Genomic DNA, 17796 nt, shown 5'->3' with positions numbered 1-17796 from the left:
CTGTTTGAATTTGAACTTGCTGAGAGAAAAAAAATGAGAAAGCTGCTTGCTCCTTGACTGAACACCTCTCTCCTGTCTGCTCCCATCTCTTTCTCACAGAATGGAAAACCCACTGAAGACACGTGAACTCAAAGAGAGAAAAGTCTCCTATGTGAACAAGGTTTAAGAAGAATACTGGGTCCCAATGCAAAGTAAGAGCTGTCTACAATCAAAGACTCTACGGTGAGCAGGAAACACAGAAACAGTAACAAGAAACCCCCTTCAGAGACTGCTTCAAACCTCTCGACTTTATTTTGCTTCTGCTCTTTTCTGCCCCTATTTGCATGTGTGTATCACATGTACATGCTAGCGTGGGCATGTCGTATATCTGTAGGCATTAACCGAATTAGAGTTTAAGTTTAAGGTTTAATAAATTTCACTTTTCTTCTTTAAACCTGAGTAAACCTGGTTGTGCTCATTTCTTTGCCTTATAATTGGAAAGTGGTGACCAAGGATTCACCAAGGGGGAGCTCAAAACATAGTGTTTAAAAAAAAAAACCCTGTTACAATAAGACCAGGTGAAGACAGTAAAAGACCCCGAGACACCTTTCACACCTGGTCATAACAATCCTCCATAGCGAAGACACACTCCAGAGGACCAACACTCACTTTACTGACTCTTTGCTTTTTTAAATACCTGTAGAAACTCTTGCTATCCGTTTTTACATTTCTAACTAGCTTCCTCTCATACTCTAATTTCTTTCTCCTGATTAACCTTTTAGTCATTCTCTGCCGTTCTTTATATTCTGACCAATCATCTAAATTGTCACTCATTTTTGTGCAGTTATATGCCTTTTCCTTAAGTTTGATGCTTTCCTTAACTTCTTTAGCGAACCACGGATGGTAGGTCCTCCCCTTAGAATTTTTCTTTATAGTAGGAATATACTTATTCTGAATATTCTGAAATATCCCCTTAAATGTCTGCCACTGCTTCTCAATTGATCTATCTCCTAGCCTAGTAACCCAGTTCACTTCAGCTAGCTCAGCTTTCATGCCCACATAGTTGCCTTTATTTAAGTTTAAAATACTAGTCTTAGACCCACACTTCTCTCTTTCAATTAAAAGCAAAATACTGCAGATGCTGGAAATCTGAAATAAAAATAAGAAATGCTGGAATCAGTCAGCATGTCTGACAGCATCTGTGGAAAGAGAAGCAGAGTTAACGTTTCGGTGGTGATGTTCCGATGAAGGGTCACTGACCCGAAACGTTAACTCTGCTTCTCTTTCCACAGATGCTGCCAGACCTGCTGAGTGGTTCCAGCATTTCTTGTTTTAACTTCTCTCTTTCAAACCGGATGTAAAATTCAACCATATTGTGGTCGCTGCTACCTAGAGGTGCCTTTACTTTGAGGTCATTAATTAATCCTGTCACATTACACAAAACCAAATCTAATATAACCTGCTCTCTGGTTGATTCCAGAACATGCTGCTCTAAGAAACTACCTCAAAAGCATTCTATGAATTCCTCATCCAGGCTACTATTGCCAATCTGATTTTTCCAGTTTATATGTAGATTAAAATCACCTATGATTATTTCCGTCCCTTTATCATAAGCAACCAATATTATTTCTTGTATACTTCATCCTACATTGTGATTACTGTTTGGGGCCTGTAGACCACTCCCACTAGTGAATTCTTTCCCCTACTATTCATCTCCACCCAAACCGATTTTACATCCTGATTTCCTAAACCAAGGCCATCTCTAACTATTGCACCAATGCCATCCTTGATTAACAGTGCTACCCCTGCACCTTTACCTAGCTTCCTATTCTTCTTGAATGTCATATACCCTCAATATTCAGGACCCAATCCTTGTCATCCTGGTTTCTTTGGGAGTTTAGTGAACACTGACTGCCTAAGATCCTCGGGTATGAATCCTGTTCTGTAAATTTTGTTGCAGAGATTATCCCAATGTTAACATCATTCAGGGCTCTCAGGAATTCCGTTAGGAACTCATCGATTCCAGGTGTTTTCCTTGCTTTCATCTTTTTAATCACTGCATTGACTTCTGCCTCTATAATCGCTGGTCCGTCTCTTCCTTCCGATGGTACGAATTCACTTCTGTCTTCAACGTCAGGCACTTAAAAGGTTGTGAATCTTTGGAATTTTCAACTCTAGAGGGCTGTAGATGCTCAGTCATTGAGTACATTCAAGGCTGAGATCAAACAGATTTTTGGATACAAAGGGAATGAAGGGATAATGCGGGAAGGTGAACTTGAGGTGTACGATCAGCCATGATCGTACTGAGTGAAAGAGCAGGCTCAAATGGCTGATTTCTGCTCCTATTTTTTGTATTCTTAATCACCACTTTGATTCTGTAGGGGTAACTCACTGACCTCTTTGGTGTTCACCTAACTCGGAACCATCTTCCAGGATTAAAAATTAGTTTCTGTGGGAGGTTCCATGGGCAGATTCTCTCAGAACATACGACCACTCTAATCAGAATGGCCTTTGAGAATCATACATTACCTTAACTTTAAACAACGTACAGAAACATTTATTGGCTTGAGGGTGCAGTTTCAGGCCTCTTCTGGCAAGCATGCATCCAAGAAACACCTCTGGTGCAGCAGACTCCCACTACCAATGCTTAAATCAGATGTTGAGAGCTCAATACTGCTGAAAGGCTACAGGATTAAAGAAAGTGCAGGAGTGAAATTAAAAAAGGAAGTTAGGAAAGAAATGAGAGGACATGAAAAAATCAAGGAAAACCCAAAGATGTTCTATACATAAAAAGCATGTGGAGAACAAAGAGTCAAGCCCAAAAAGATAATGTGTTTGGAGGCAGAAGACGTGAGCATGGTTCTTAATGAATATTTTGTGTCTGACTAAAGAGGAAGGCGATCCAGACATTGTAGTGCAGGGGGAGGAATGTGAAATAGTGAACGGGACAAACATTGTGAAGGAGTAAATATTAAGGGGTTTAGCACCTTTGAAAGTGAATAAGTTGTGGATGTAATGTATCTCAGGCTGCTGAGAGAAGCGAGGGAGGAAATAGTGGAGGCTCAGATCATTATTTCCAATCCTCTCTGGCTGTAGGCATGGTCCTGGAGAACCATTGTTTAAAAAGGGAGGAAAGGATGGACTGAATAATTACAGGCCAGTCACTCCAACCATGGTGGTGGGGAAATTATTGTAAAGAATTCTGAGGGACAGCTTAAATCTCTATTTAGAAAGACATGGATTAATCAAGGACAATTAGCATAGATTCGATAAGGGAAGGTCGTCTCTCACTAACTTGATTGAATTTCTTGAGGTCAATGAGGGCAACACGTTTGATGTCGTCTAGCAAAGTTTTTGATCAGATCCCACATGGCAGACTGGTCAGAAAAGTAAAAGTCCATGGGACCCAAGGGAAAGTGGCAAGTTGGATCCAAAATTGGCTCAGTGGCAGGAAGGAAAGGGTAATGGCTGATAGTCTGGTACTTGGAAGACTGTTTGTGCAGGGCTTAGTACTGGGTCCCTTGCTCTTTGTGGTACATATCAATGATTTGGACTTAAATGTAATGGAGATGATGGAAGAGGTTTGCAGATGATAAATTGGCTGTCTAGTTGACAGTGAGGAAGAAAGCTGTAGACTGCAGGAAGATATCAATGGACTGGTTAAGTGGCAGGAAAGCAGAAAATGTAATTCAGTCTGGAGAAATGTGAGGTAATTAGAATTAGAATATTACAGCGCAGTACAGGCCCTTCGGCCCTCGATGTTGCGCCGATCATCTGACCTACACTATTCCATTTACATCCATATGTCTATCCAATGACCACTTAAATGCCCTTAAAGTTGGCGAGTCTACTACTGTTGCAGGCAGGGCGTTCCACGCCCCTACTACTCTCTGCGTAAAGAAACTACCTCTGACATCTGTCCTATATCTTTCACCCCTCAACTTAAAGCTATGTCCCCTCGTGTTTGCCATCCTCATCCGAGGAAAAAGACTCTCACTATCCACCCTATCTAACCCTCTGATTATCTTGTATGTCTCTATTAAGTCACCTCTCCTCCTCCTTCTCTCTAACGAAAACAACCCCAAGTCCCTCAGCCTTTCCTCGTAAGACCTTCCTTCCATACCAGGCAACATCCATTAGGTAATAGATTTGGGAAGAGCAAACAAGGCAAGGGAATATGCAATAAATGGTACCACAGTGAGAAATGTTTTTTTATTCATTCATGGGATGTGGGCATCACTGGCCAGGCCAGCATTTATTGCCCATCCCTAATTGCCCTTGAGAAGGTGGTGGTGAGCTGCCATCTTGAACCGCTGCAGTCCTTGTGGGGTAGGTACACCCACAGTGCTGTTAGGAAGGAAATGTAGTAGAACAGAGTAACCTTGGAGTGCAAGTCCACAGATCCCTGAAGGTAGTAGGAGAGGTAGATAAAGTGGTGAAGAAGGCATATGGGATACTTTCCTGTATTAGCCAAGACCTAGAGTATAAGAGTATAAGAGTATATTTCAGTTGGTTGTATGGCTGGAGGAGATGACTCAGACCAGGAGGGGCGAGACCGTGGAGGGATTCAAAAACAAGGATGAGAATTTTAAAATTGAGGCATGGGCTCCCTATTGAGCAGTGCAGGTCAGCGAGCACAGCGATGGTGAGTGAACGGGATTTGGTACAGGTGAGGACATGGCAGCAGAGTTTTAGATGATGTGTTCTTGTGTTCATTCCAGAGAGAACAAAGGCATGAATTAGAGTTTCAGCAGAAGATGAGCTGAGACACGGCAGAATTGGAGGATGTCAGAGGTGGAAATAGGCAGGTATGGTGATAACATGGATAATGTGGTCGGAGAATTATCCCGCAGTCAAATATGACACCAAGGTTGCAAACAGTTTGGTTCAACCTCGGAAAGTTCCCAGGGTGGGTCGGGATCACAGTGAGTGGCGGGGACCAAAGATAATACACCGTATATGTGCTAATATAATATAGGGCGGCACAATGGCGCAGTGGTTAGCACCGCAGCCTCACAGCCCCAGGGACCCGGGTTCAATTCTGGGTACTGCCTGTGCGGAGTTTGCAAGTTCTCCCTGTGACCGCGCGGGTTTCTGCCGGGTGCTCCGGTTTCCTCCCACAGCCAAAGACTTGCAGGTTGATAGGTAAATTGGCCATTATAAATTGCCCCTAGTATAGGTAGGTGGTAGGGAATATGGGATTACTGTAGGATTAGTATAAATGGGTGGTTGTTGGTCGGCACAGACTCGGTGGGCTGAAGGGCCTGTTTCAGTGTATTTCTAAATAAATAATATACTGTCAGGGATAATATACTGAACAAAGAACAAAGAACAGTACAGCACAGGAACAGGCCATTCGGCCCTCCAAGGCTGCGCCGATCTTGATGCCTGTCTAAACTAAATCTTTCTGCACTTCCGGGGTCCGTATCCCTCTATTCCCTTCCTATTCATATATTTGTCAAGATGTCTCTTAAACGTCGCTATCGTACCTGCTTCCACCACCTCCCCTGGCAGCAACTTCCAGGCACTCACCACCCTCTGTGTAAAAAAACTTGCCTCGCACATCCCTTCTAAACTTTGCCCCTCTCACCTTAAACCTATGTCCCCTAGTAACTGACTCTTCCACCCTGGGAAAAAGCTTCTGACTATCCACTCTGTCCATGCCGCTCATAACTTTGTAAACCTCTATCATGTCGCCCCTCCACCTCCGTCGTTCCAGTGAAAACGATCCGAGTTTATCCAACCTCTCCTCATAGCTAATGCCCTCCAGACCAGGCAACATCCTGGTAAACCTCTTCTGTACCCTCTCCAAAGCCTCCACGTCCTTCTGGTAGTGTGCTAGAATTGCACGCAATATTCTAAGTGTGGCCTAACTAAGGTTCTGTACAGCTGCAGCATGACTTGCCAATTTTTATACTCTATGCCCCGACCGATGAAGGCAAGCATGCCGTATGCCTTCTTGACTACCTTATCCACCTGCGTTGCCACTTTCAGTGACCTGTGGACCTGTACGCCCAGATCTCTCTGCCTGTCAATACTCCTAAGGGTTCTGCCATTTACTGTATACTTCCCACCTGCATTAGATCTTCCAAAATGCATTACCTCACATTTGTCCGGATTAAACTCCATCTGCCATTTCTCTGCCCAAGTCTCCAACCGATCTATATCCTGCTGTATCCTCTGACAATCCTCATCATTATCCGCAACTCCACCAACCTTTGTGTCGTCCGCAAACTTACTAATCAGACCAGCTACATTTTCCTCCAAATCATTTATATATACTACAAACAGCAAAGGTCCCAGCACTGATCCCTGCGGAACACCACTAGTCACATCCCTCCATTCAGAAAAGCACCCTTCCACTGTTACCCTCTGTCTTCTATGATTGAGCCAGTTCTGTTTCCATCTTGCCAGCTCACCTCTGATCCCGTGTGACTTCACCTTTTGCACCAGTCTGCCATGAGGGACCTTGTCAAAGGCTTTACTGAAGTCCATATAGATAACATCCACTGCCCTTCCTTCATCAATCATCTTCATCACTTCCTCAAAAAACTCAATCAAATTAGTAAGACACGACCTCCCCTTCACAAAACCATGCTGCCTCTTGCTAATGAGTTCGTTTGTTTCCAAATGGGAGTAAATCCTGTCCCGAAGAATCCTCTCTAATAATTTCCCTACCACTGACATAAGGCTCACCGGCCTATAATTTCCTGGATTATTCTTGCTACCCTTCTTAAACAAAGGAACAACATTGGCTATTCTCCAGTCCTCTGGGACCTCACCTGTAGCCAATGAGGATGCAAAGATTTCTGTCAAGGCCTCAGCAATTTCTTCCCTTGCCTCCCTCAGTATTCTGGGGTAGATCCCATCAGGCCCTGGGGACTTATCTACCTTAATGCTTTGCAAGACACCCAACACCTCCTCCTTTTTGATAATGAGATGACTGAGACTATCTGCACTCCCTTCCCTAGGCTCATCATCCACCAAGTCCTTCTCTTTGGTGGTGGTGGTGGAAGCAGGTACAATAGAGACGTTTAAGAGACATCTTGACAAATACATGAATAGGATGGGAATAGAGGGATACGGACCCCAGAAGTGCAGAAGGTTTTAGTTTAGGCAGGCATCAAGATCGGTGCAGGCTTGGAGGGCCGAATGGCCTGTTCCTGTGCTGTACTGTTCTTTGTTCTTTGTAGATTTAAGATAAAATTAACACTTAATTATCCTCAGTTACCAAACTTGCACTGTAGCACTCTAATGCAACCCATGTCAGCACTCCAGTGCAAAACTGCCCGGGATAATATACTGTCCTGGATAATATACTGCCCGGGAAAATATACTGCCCGGGAAAATATACTGCCCGGGAAAATATACTGCCCAGGATAATATCTCTCTCTTTGGCCTCCTTATCTCGAGAGACAATGGGTAAGTGCCTGGAGGTGGTCAGTGGTTTGTGAAGCAGCGCCTGGAGTGGCTATAAAGGCCAATTCTAGAGTGACAGGCTCTTCCAAAGGTGCTGCAGAGAAATTTGTTTGTCGGGGCTGTTACACAGTTAGCTCTCCCCTTGCGCCTCTGTCTTTTTTCCTGCCAACTACTAAGTCTCTTCGACTCGCCACATTTTAGCCCCGCCTTTATGGCTGCCCGCCAGCTCTGGCGAACGCTGGCAACTGACTTCCACGACTTGTGATCAACGTCACAGGACTTCATGTCACGTTTGCAGACGTCTTTAAAGCGGAGACATGGACGGCCGGAGGGTCTGATACCAGTGGCGAGCTCGCTGTACAATGTGTCTTTGGGGTTCCTGCCATCTTCCATGCGGCTCACATGGCCAAGCCATCTCAAGCGCTGCTGACTCAGTAGTGTGTATAAGCTGGGGATGTTGGCCGTCTCGAGGACTTCTGTGTTGGAAATACGGTCCTGCCACCTGATGCCAAGGATTCTCCGGAGGCAGCGAAGATGGAATGAATTGAGACGTCACTCTTGGCTGACATACGTTGTCCAGGCCTCGCTGCCATAGAACAAGGTACTGAGGACACAGGCCTGATACACTCGGACTTTTGTGTTCCGTGTCAGTGCGCCATTTTCCCACACTCTCTTGGCCAGTCTGAACATAGCAGTGGAAGCCTTACCCATGCGCTTGTTGATTTCTGCATCTAGAGACAGGTTACTGGTGATAGTTGAGCCTAGGTAGGTGAACTCTTGAACCACTTCCAGTCACTTCCAATCTACTGTCCGGGATTATATACTGTCCGGTGCTTGTATTTGCTTTTGGAACTTTACTGCACATTGCGAGTGTTTCTGCTGGAACAAGGCACAAAAAGTATTTGCCTTTCTGGTGAAATATCTTTGTGTGAGCCGCTGTTTCCAAAGTGATCAAGTTCTTCGCCAGTCTCCTTTTCAAAGCATTCTCAGTTGTCACATTTGCTTTAATTGACGATTGTGACACAAATGACAGACAACAATCCGAGAATCCACTTCACCCAATCACTGCTGCAATTCATTTCAAAGCATGTGTGAAATTTGCCAGATCTGACTCTTGTCAATCCGTTAGTTAAACTGAGCGCAAACATCAAAGGAGCGGGTGACCCATTCCCCATTCTGCAGTCTCTCTCTAGCTCACTCTGATCTCACTACATTCCCCATTCCCCATTCTGCAGTCTCTCTCTAGCTCACTCTGATCTCACTACATTCCCCATTCCCCATTCTGCAGTCTCTCTCTAGCTCACTCTGATCTCACTACATTCCCCATTCTGCAGTCTCTCTAGCTCACTCTGATCTCACTACATTCCCCATTCCCCATTCTGCAGTCTCTCTCTAGCTCACTCTGATCTCACTACATTCCCCATTCTGCAGTCTCTCTAGCTCACTCTGATCTCACTACATTCCCCATTCTGCAGTCTCTCTCTAGCTCACTCTGATCTCACTACATTCCCCATTCTGCACTCTGCAGTCTCTCTCTAGCTCACTCTGATCTCACTACATTCCCCATTCCCCATTCTGCAGTCTCTCTCTAGCTCACTCTGATCTCACTACATTCCCCATTCCCCATTCTGCAGTCTCTCTCTAGCTCACTCTGATCTCACTACATTCCCCGCAGCTCAATTCCCTCCATGTCAGACATTAACAAATACTTTCTTCACTTCCAGTCTGCTCTCAGTTTTCTCTCTTCGTGGCAACAGTTAAGTTGATATTTCTTTAAAATGTTTCTCCTACCTTCCTGTGCCTCAGTCATCTCAGCGTCTGTGCGGGGATTTCCTTCTCTCGCTCTTTCCTTCAACCTCTGGAGTTGTGCTTTTTACAAAGGTGGGAGGAGTTAAACTTCTGGGGCTGGACAGGGCGAACTTTCAGACCCATCCCCTTTCACAATGTCTAATCCGTTCAAAACACACAGACACTTCCTCCTCCTTTCTGATTTTCAAACACTGACAGAAAAATAAAAGTAGGTTCCCTTTCTTCTGGCATGAGACATCAGCAGTCTGATAGGAACATAGGGAGCAGGAGTAGGCCATTCAGCCCATCGAGCCTGCTCTGCCATTCAATACCATCATGACTGATCATCCACTTCAATGCCTTTTCCCCACACTATCCTCATATCCTTTTATATCATTTGTATTTAGAAATCTGTCAATCTCTGCTTTAAACATACCCAATGACTGAGCTTCCACAGCCCTCTGGAGTAGAGAATTCCAAAGATTCTCAACCTGTGAGTTGTTTTTATTACAGTGATCATTTCGGAATGCTCTGGATCAGAAGGTGGTGCTATTCCAGCCAACATTAGCAGCATCCAGGTCTTGGAACACGATGTATATCCTGTCTGGAGAAATGTGCAGGTGCTTGTTGACCAGCTCAAACAGAATTTTGGAGTAAGTTTTGTTCTGCTTGCTGCCGATTTTGCCGATGCTGGAGAAATTTCTCCTCATCTCGGTCCTAAGTGACTTCTCACTTATTTTGAAATTGTGTCTCCTGGTTCTAGATTCCCCAATCAGGGGAAACATCTTACCTACATCTACCCTGTCTATCCCTTTAAGTATTTCAATGAGATCACCTCACATTCTTCAAAACTCTAGAGAATACAGGCCCAGTTTCCCCAATCTCTCTTCATAGGACAGTCCCGTCATCCCGGGAACAAGTCTGGTGAACCTTCGTTGCACTCCCTCTATGGCAATAATATCCTTCCTAAGGTTAGGGACCAAAACTGCACACAGTACTCCAGGTGCAGTCTAACCAAGGTTCTATACGATTGAAGCAAGACTTCACTACTCCTGTACTCAAATCCTCTTGCGATAAAGGCTAACATACCATTAGCTTCCTAATTGCTTGCTGAATCTGCATGTTAGCTTTCAGTGACTTATTGACGAGGACACCCAGGTCCCTTTGTACATCTACACTTTCTAATCTCTTGCCATTTAAGAAATACTCTGCACATTTGATCCTCTTACTAAACAGATAACCTCACATTTTTCCACATTATATTCCATCTGCCATGTTCTTACCCACTCACTAAGTCTGTCCAAATCCCCTTGAAGCCACTTTGCACCTTCCTCACAACACACATTCCCACCTAGTTTTGTGTCATTCATGAACTTGGAAATATTACATTTGATCCCCACATCCAAATCATTGGTATATATTGTGAACAGCTGGAGCCCAAGCACTGATCCTTGTGGTACCCCACTAGACACAGCCTGTCAACGTGACCCATTTATTCCTACTCTCTGCTTTCTGCCTGTTAACCAATCCTTAATCCATGCCAGTATATTACCTCCTATCCCATGTGCTTTAATTTTGCTAACCAACCTCCTGTGGGGGACTTTATCAAAAGCCTTCTGAAAATCTAAGTATACCATGTCCACCAACTCCCTTTATCAATTCTGTTAGTAACATCCTCAAAAAAATTCCAACATGTTCATCAAACATGATTTCCCATTCATAAATGCATGTTGACTATGGCCAATCAGATCATTATTATCCAAGTGTCCATTTATCACATCCTTTAGAATAGATTCTAGCATTTTCCCAACGATTGATATAAGGCTAACAGGTCTGTAATTCCCTGTTTTCTGGCAGCTCGGGAACGGAGTTTGGACTGTGGTCCGAAAATAATGGATTCAGTCTTCCCAATGTTTAATTGGAGGAAATTTCTGCTCATCCAGTAGTGGATGTTGGATAAACAGTCTGATAGTCTGATAGTTTAGCAACAGTGGAGGAGTGGAGAGAGCTGGTGAGATAGATGAGTATCATCAGCCTACATTTGAAAACTAATGCTATGCTTTCGGATGATGTCACTGAAGGGCAGAATGTAGATGAGAAATAGGAGGGGGCCAAGGATAGATCCTTGCAGAACAGCAGGAATACCGGTACAAGAGTGGGAAGATAAGCCATTGCAAGTGATACTCTGGCTATAATTAGATAAGAATGGAATCGGGCAAGAGCAGTCCCACAACAGTGGAGAAGCATTGAAGGAGGATGTTGTGGTCAACCATGTCAAAGGCTGCATACAGGTCGCAAAGGATAAGGAGGGAAAGTTTACCTTTGTTATCGTCACAAAAGATGTCATTTATGACTTTGAGAAGAACTGTTTTGGTACTGTTGGCGAGGGCAGAAAACTGATTGGAGGCATTCAAGCATGGAGTTCTGGGAAAGATGGGCATGGATTTGGAAGGTGAGAACACATTCGAGGACTTTGCAAAGAAAAGAGAGGTTGGAGATGGGATGGTAGTTTGCAAGGATGGTGGGGTCAGGGGTTGGTTTTTGAGGAGGGGGTGATGATGGCAGATTTGAAGTAGAGAGGGACAATAACTGAAGAGAACGAACCATTACCAGTATTGGCTAACATGGGAACCAGGAGGGGAAGTTGAGTGATGAGCAGTTTCATAGGAATAGGATCGAGGGAGCAGGAGGTGGGTCTCATGGACAAGATGAACTCAGAGAGGGTATGAGGAGAGACAGAGAGAAATTAGAGAAAGATGCGAGTTCAGGGCTAGGGCGGGGGGGAGCATTAGAGGAAGTTTGGCCAGGTGGGGTAGTGGAAGGGCCCTATGGACAGGGCATTGGCTACTGAGCAGGGGTTTCATGAGCTCCTCGCACTTATTGTTGGAAGTGAGGATGGAGGAGACAGGGGAGAGGGTTAGCAAGATGGTTTGCAGTGGAGAAAAGAAGCCGGGGCTTATCTTTCCATTGATGATCCTGGGATAGTGAGCGGTTTTATCAGCCGAGAGCACATCCCGATGGTGCTTTCTGTGGTTGAGCCAGATCTGGAATAGTGAATGATTAAACCAGTTGTCCACCATATCCTTTCAAGTCTGCATCCTCTGGACTTAAGGGAGTGGAGATGAAGAGCATACCAGGGGTGTGATCAGGGTGAGAGAGAGTAATGATTTTATTGGGGACTAGGGCATAGAAGGTGGAGGTGAAGGTGCAGTTCAGCAAATCAATAGCTGCAGAAACGTTGTGGTGAACAGCAACCCGACAGCATGACAGTGGGGATTTTGAAAGTGCAGTTGTTAGTGAATTGGGGAATAGTTTTTTTCTGGGGTGGATTCAGAAGGAGGTAGAAGCTACATATGTTCACTCTAACATCCTGGTGTCTTTCAGAGAGAAAAAGATATAGAGAAAGCCAACCATTAGGACTGTAAAGCCAAAGAGAAGTTTCGCCCTGAAACCATTATCAAAATTAACACAGTGAGCAAAATGCCTGCACTGTGATCTGGGAGCTCTCGATACACAGATGTCTATTTAGATAAGCTTCTTGCTGGGCACATTGAATGACCATTGCCTGACTATTCAGCTGTCATTAGAAAACGACTTCATTACAATGATGTGAAATATTTAAAATTACACACAATGATTGTCACTGTTTGCCAGCTAACATTCCCAGTTATCAAAACTGCCACCCTAATGTCATTTCTGCTTGTTAATGTGAGTTACAGAAATAAAACTTCCCTTAGGAGTTAACACCTTCTTGATTGAATATAAAATTATAGTCATATCAATTGAAAAAATCTCAGTAAAACTCAAATGTGCTACACCCAACCTCAATGTAGTCGTTACGTAATAGAGCCAGGAACTTAGTAGGGCTTGACTAATAATCCAGGTGAGCTCAAATTCCACTATGGTATTTGATCATAAGAAAATAAGAAATAGGAGCAGGAGTAGGCCATTCGGCCCCTCAATCCTGCCCCGCCATTCAATAAGTTCATGGCTGATCTGATCATGGCCTCAACCTCACTTTCCTGTTTGCCCCCCATAACCCCTGACTCCCTTGTAGATCAAAAATCTGTCTGACTCAGCCTTGAATATATTCACTGACCCAGCCTCCACTGCTCTCTGAGGAAGAGAATTCCAAAGATTAACCACCTTTTGAGAGAAGAAATTCCTCCTCATTTCCATCTTAAATGGGAGACTCCTTATTCTGAACTGTGCTCCCTAGTTCTAGATTCCCCCCACGAGGAGAAACATTTTCAGTATCTACCCTGTCAAGCCCCTTCAGAGTCTTCTATGTTTCAATATGATTGCCTCTCATTCTTCTAAACTTCAATGAGTACAGGCCCAAGCTGTTTGAGGGGAGGTGTAGTGGTAATGTTGCTGGACTAGTAATCCAGAGGCTCAAGCTCGTGCTCTGGGGACTTGGGTTTAGATTCTACCACGGCAGCTGGTGAAATTTAAATTCATTTAATTAATTAATAAAAATCTGGCATTGAAAGCTAGTCTCAGTAATGGTGCCAGACAATTGTTATCAACTGTCATAAAAACCCATCTGGTTCACTAATGTCCTTTAGGGAAGGAAATCTGCTGTCCTTACCTGGTCTGGCCGACATGTGACCTCAGACCCACAGCAATGTGGTTAACTCTTAAATGCCCTCTGAAATGGAAATCTGGAAATATAATACTAGCATCAGTAAAAGAGACCGTGAGACTGTCAAATTGTTATAAAAAACTGATTCACTAATGTCCTTTAAGGAAGGAAACCTGCCATCCTTACCTGATATAGCCTATATGTGACTCCAGTTCCGTGATTTTCTCTCTGAAGTGGCCACTTGGTTGTACTAAACTTTCTCAGGGCAACTACATAAAACGGCATTGAATTGTACAGCACAGAAACAGGCCATTCGGCCCAAAATATCTGTGCAGATGTTTATGCTCTATACGAGCCTCCTCCACCTTGTTTCATCTCACCCGATCTTTCTATTCCTTTCTTCCTCAGGTACTTACCTAGTTTCCCCTTAAATGCAGCAATGCTATTTACCATATTGACATGTGGGAGTGAGTTCCACATTCTCACCACTCTCTGGGTAAAGACCTTTCTGCTGAGCTCCTCGTTGTATTTATTAATGGCCAGCTTATATTTATCTCCTTTAGTTTTGGACTTTGTCACAAGTGGAAACATCTTTGAATCATAAAATCCTACAGCACAGAAGGAGGTCATTCAGCCTATCCAACCTGAGCGAGCTGTTTGAAATACCTATCTTTTGTACTTTGACCCGATCAAGCCTCTTCAAACGTTTAAAGACCGCTATCAGGTCACCTGTCAGTTTTCACTTTTCCAGAGAAAAGAGCCCAGTCTGTTTAGTCTTTTCAGGAATGGACAATGTTTATCAGCCTTGCTCACATTCTGAGAAGGAATAAAAAAGTTGCCCAATTTTTATTCCTAACTGCAGTACTGTACACTTGTACCTGATTAAAGTTCATCTGGCATGGTTCCCCCAGTTAATATCTTACTCACTCTCCAGTTTCGGAGATGTCTCTGTGATGAAGAACACTCGGAGTTAAATGTTCATTTTAGTTCCCTGTTAATTGAATTTGCAAACCCACACCTTGGCATCCTTCTCAATGTAATGTCAGCTTTTGAATCATTTGTTAGTAACGTTGTCTGGTATTTTTGTAGTGATTGGTGTGATATATTCTAGTGCCTATGGTGGTGGTTGATGGCAAATGTTCATCCTGGAGTTTAGTTACTAGTGGTGTACTGCAAGGATCTGTTTTGGGGCCACTGCTGTTTGTCATTTTTATAAATGACCTGGATGAGGGTGTAGAAGGGTGGGTTAGTAAATTTGCGGATGACACGAAGGTCGGTGGAGTTGTGGATAGTGCCGAAGGATGTTGTAGGTTACAGAGGGACATAGATAGGCTGCAGAGCTGGGCTGAGAGATGGCAAATGGAGTTTAATGCGGAAAAGTGTGAGGTGATTCACTTTGGAAGGAGTAACAGGAATGCAGAGTACTGGGCTAATGGGAAGATTCCTGGTAGTGTAGATGAGCAGAGAGATCTTGGTGTCCAGGTACATAAATCCCTGAAAGTTGCCACCCAGGTTAATAGGGCTGTTAAGAAGGCATATGGTGTGTTAGCTTTTATTAGTAGGGGGATCGAGTTTCGGAGCCACGAGGTCATGCTGCAGCTGTACAAAACTCTGGTGCGGCAGCACCTGGAGTATTGCCTGCAGTTCTGGTCACCGCATTATAGGAAGGATGTGGAAGCTTTGGAAAGGGTGCAGAGGAGATTTACTAGGATGTTGCCTGGTATGGAGGGAAGGTCTTACGAGGAAAGGCTGAGGGACTTGAGGTTGTTTTCGTTGGAGAGAAGGAGGAGGTGACTTTAATAGAGACATATAAGATAATCAGAGGGTTAGATAGGGTGGATAGTGAGAGTCTTTTTCCTCGGATGGTGATGGCAAACACGAGGGGACATAGCTTTAAGTTGAGGGGTGATAGATATAGGACAGATGTGAGAGGTAGTTTCTTTACTCAGAGAGTAGTAGGGGCGTGGAACGCCCTGCCTGCAACAGTAGTAGACTGGCCAACTTTAAGGGCATTTAAGTGGTCATTGGATAGACATATGGATGAAAATGGAATAGTGTAGGTCAGATGGTTTCACAGGTTGGCGCAACATCGAGGGCCGAAGGGTCTGTACTGCGCTGTAATGTTCTAATTCTAATTCTATCAATTGACTGAAGATCAGAAGCTGCACAAAGCTTACACTGGCTGAGTAAATAAAGTTTCATTCTAAATTGTGTCTTAGGATTGGTCTTCATGTCAAGCTTGAGTTGGAATCCAACTTTACGACAAAATATGAAATATACTTGGAAGTTTCTGCAGGACTATTGTGCAGGAGGCAGATGTTGGAGATTTCAGGAGGCAGTTCAGAAAAGGTTCACTCGGCTGATTCCTGGGATGAAGGGGTTGTCTTATCAAGAATGGCTAAACAGGTTAGGCTTTATTCATTGGAGTTTAGAAGAATGAGAGATGATCTTATAGAAACATAAGATTTTAAGGGGCCTGGACAGGGTCAATCGCGAGAAACTGTTCCCATTGGCAGAGGAGTTGAGAACCAGAGGACACTGATTTAGGATGATCGGCAAAAAAAGCAATGGCAACATGAGGAAAAACATTTTACACAGCAAGTGGTTGGGATCTGGAATGCACTGCCCGAGAGTGTGGTGGAGGCAGGTTCAGTGAGTGTTTAGGATGTGGAATGCACTGCCCGAGAGTGTGGTGGAGGCAGGTTCAGTGAGTGTTTAGGATCTGGAATGCACTGCCCGAGAGTGTGGTGGAGGCAGGTTCAGTGAGTGTTTAGGATCTGGAATGCACTGCCCGAGAGTGTGGTGGAGGCAGGTTCAGTGAGTGTTTAGGATCTGGAATGCACTGTCTGAGAGTGTGGTGGAGGCAGGTTCAGTGAGTGTTTAGGATCTGGAATGCAGTGTCTGAGAGTGTGGTGGAGGCAGGTTCAGTGAGTGTTTAGGATCTGGAATGCACTGTCTGAGAGTGTGGTGGAGGCAGGTTCAGTGAGTGTTTAGGATCTGGAATGCACTGCCTGAGAGTGTGGTGGAGGCAGGTTCAGTGAGTGTTTAGGATCTGGAATGCACTGTCTGAGAGTGTGGTGGAGGCAGGTTCAGTGAGTGTTTAGGATCTGGAATGCACTGTCTGAGAGTGTGGTGGAGGCAGGTTCAGTGAGTGTTTAGGATCTGGAATGCACTGCCTGAGAGTGTGGTAGAGGCAGGTTCAGTGAGTGTTTAGGATCTGGAATGCACTGTCTGAGAGTGTGGTGGAGGCAGGTTCAGTGAGTGTTTAGGATCTGGAATGCACTGTCTGAGAGTGTGGTGGAGGCAGGTTCAGTGAGTGTTTAGGATCTGGAATGCACTGTCTGAGAGTGTGGTGGAGGCAGGTTCAGTGAGTGTTTAGGATCTGGAATGCACTGTCTGAGAGTGTGGTGGAGGCAGGTTCAGTGAGTGTTTAGGATCTGGAATGCACTGCCCGAGAGTGTGGTGGAGGCAGGTTCAGTGAGTGTTTAGGATCTGGAATGCACTGCCCGAGAGTGTGGTGGAGGCAGGTTCAGTGAGTGTTTAGGATCTGGAATGCACTGCCCGAGAGTGTGGTGGAGGCAGGTTCAGTGAGTGTTTAGGATCTGGAATGCACTGCCTGAGAGTGTGGTGGAGGCAGGTTCAGTGAGTGTTTAGGATCTGGAATGCACTGCCCGAGAGTGTGGTGGAGGCAGGTTCAGTGAGTGTTTAGGATCTGGAATGCACTGCCCGAGAGTGTGGTGGAGGCAGGTTCAGTGAGTGTTTAGGATCTGGAATGCACTGCCTGAGAGTGTGGTGGAGGCAGGTTCAGTGTGTGTTTAGGATCTGGAATGCACTGTCTGAGAGTGTGGTGAAGGCAGGTTCAGTGAGTGTTTAGGATCTGGAATGCACTGTCTGAGAGTGTGGTGGAGGCAGGTTCAGTGAGTGTTTAGGATCTGGAATGCACTGTCTGAGAGTGTGGTGGAGGCAGGTTCAGTGAGTGTTTAGGATCTGGAATGCACTGCCTGAGAGTGTGGTGGAGGTAGGTT

At 44.7% G+C, this 17796-nt stretch overlaps 2 protein-coding genes across 3 annotated transcripts in view; one reads left to right on the top strand and one right to left on the bottom strand.

The window, feature by feature from the left end:
- Positions 1–14276, bottom strand: part of entpd1 (ectonucleoside triphosphate diphosphohydrolase 1) — a 267499-nt gene extending 253223 nt beyond the window's left edge. The window contains exons 1-2 of one of the 2 annotated variants that reach the window (XM_068053230.1): positions 13958–14276; positions 13778–13850 (exon numbers count right to left, since the gene is read on the bottom strand). In XM_068053230.1, coding sequence (XP_067909331.1) covers positions 13778–13793 — 16 coding nt within the window. In that variant the 5' untranslated portion in view covers positions 13794–13850; positions 13958–14276. Of the gene's footprint in view, positions 1–9189; positions 9294–13777; positions 13851–13957 lie in introns of those variants that run through there. The other variant, XM_068053229.1, reaches the window with a different exon arrangement.
- The window catches only part of aldh18a1 (aldehyde dehydrogenase 18 family, member A1), an 875135-nt gene that overhangs the window by 428980 nt on the left and 428359 nt on the right, over positions 1–17796 (top strand). The window lies entirely within an intron of this gene.

This window comes from Heterodontus francisci, chromosome 20 (genome assembly GCF_036365525.1).
Source record: "Heterodontus francisci isolate sHetFra1 chromosome 20, sHetFra1.hap1, whole genome shotgun sequence".
Classification (NCBI taxonomy): domain Eukaryota; kingdom Metazoa; phylum Chordata; class Chondrichthyes; order Heterodontiformes; family Heterodontidae; genus Heterodontus; species Heterodontus francisci.
Note: the sequence above shows the minus strand (reverse complement) of the source record. Positions and strands in the feature narration are given on the sequence as shown.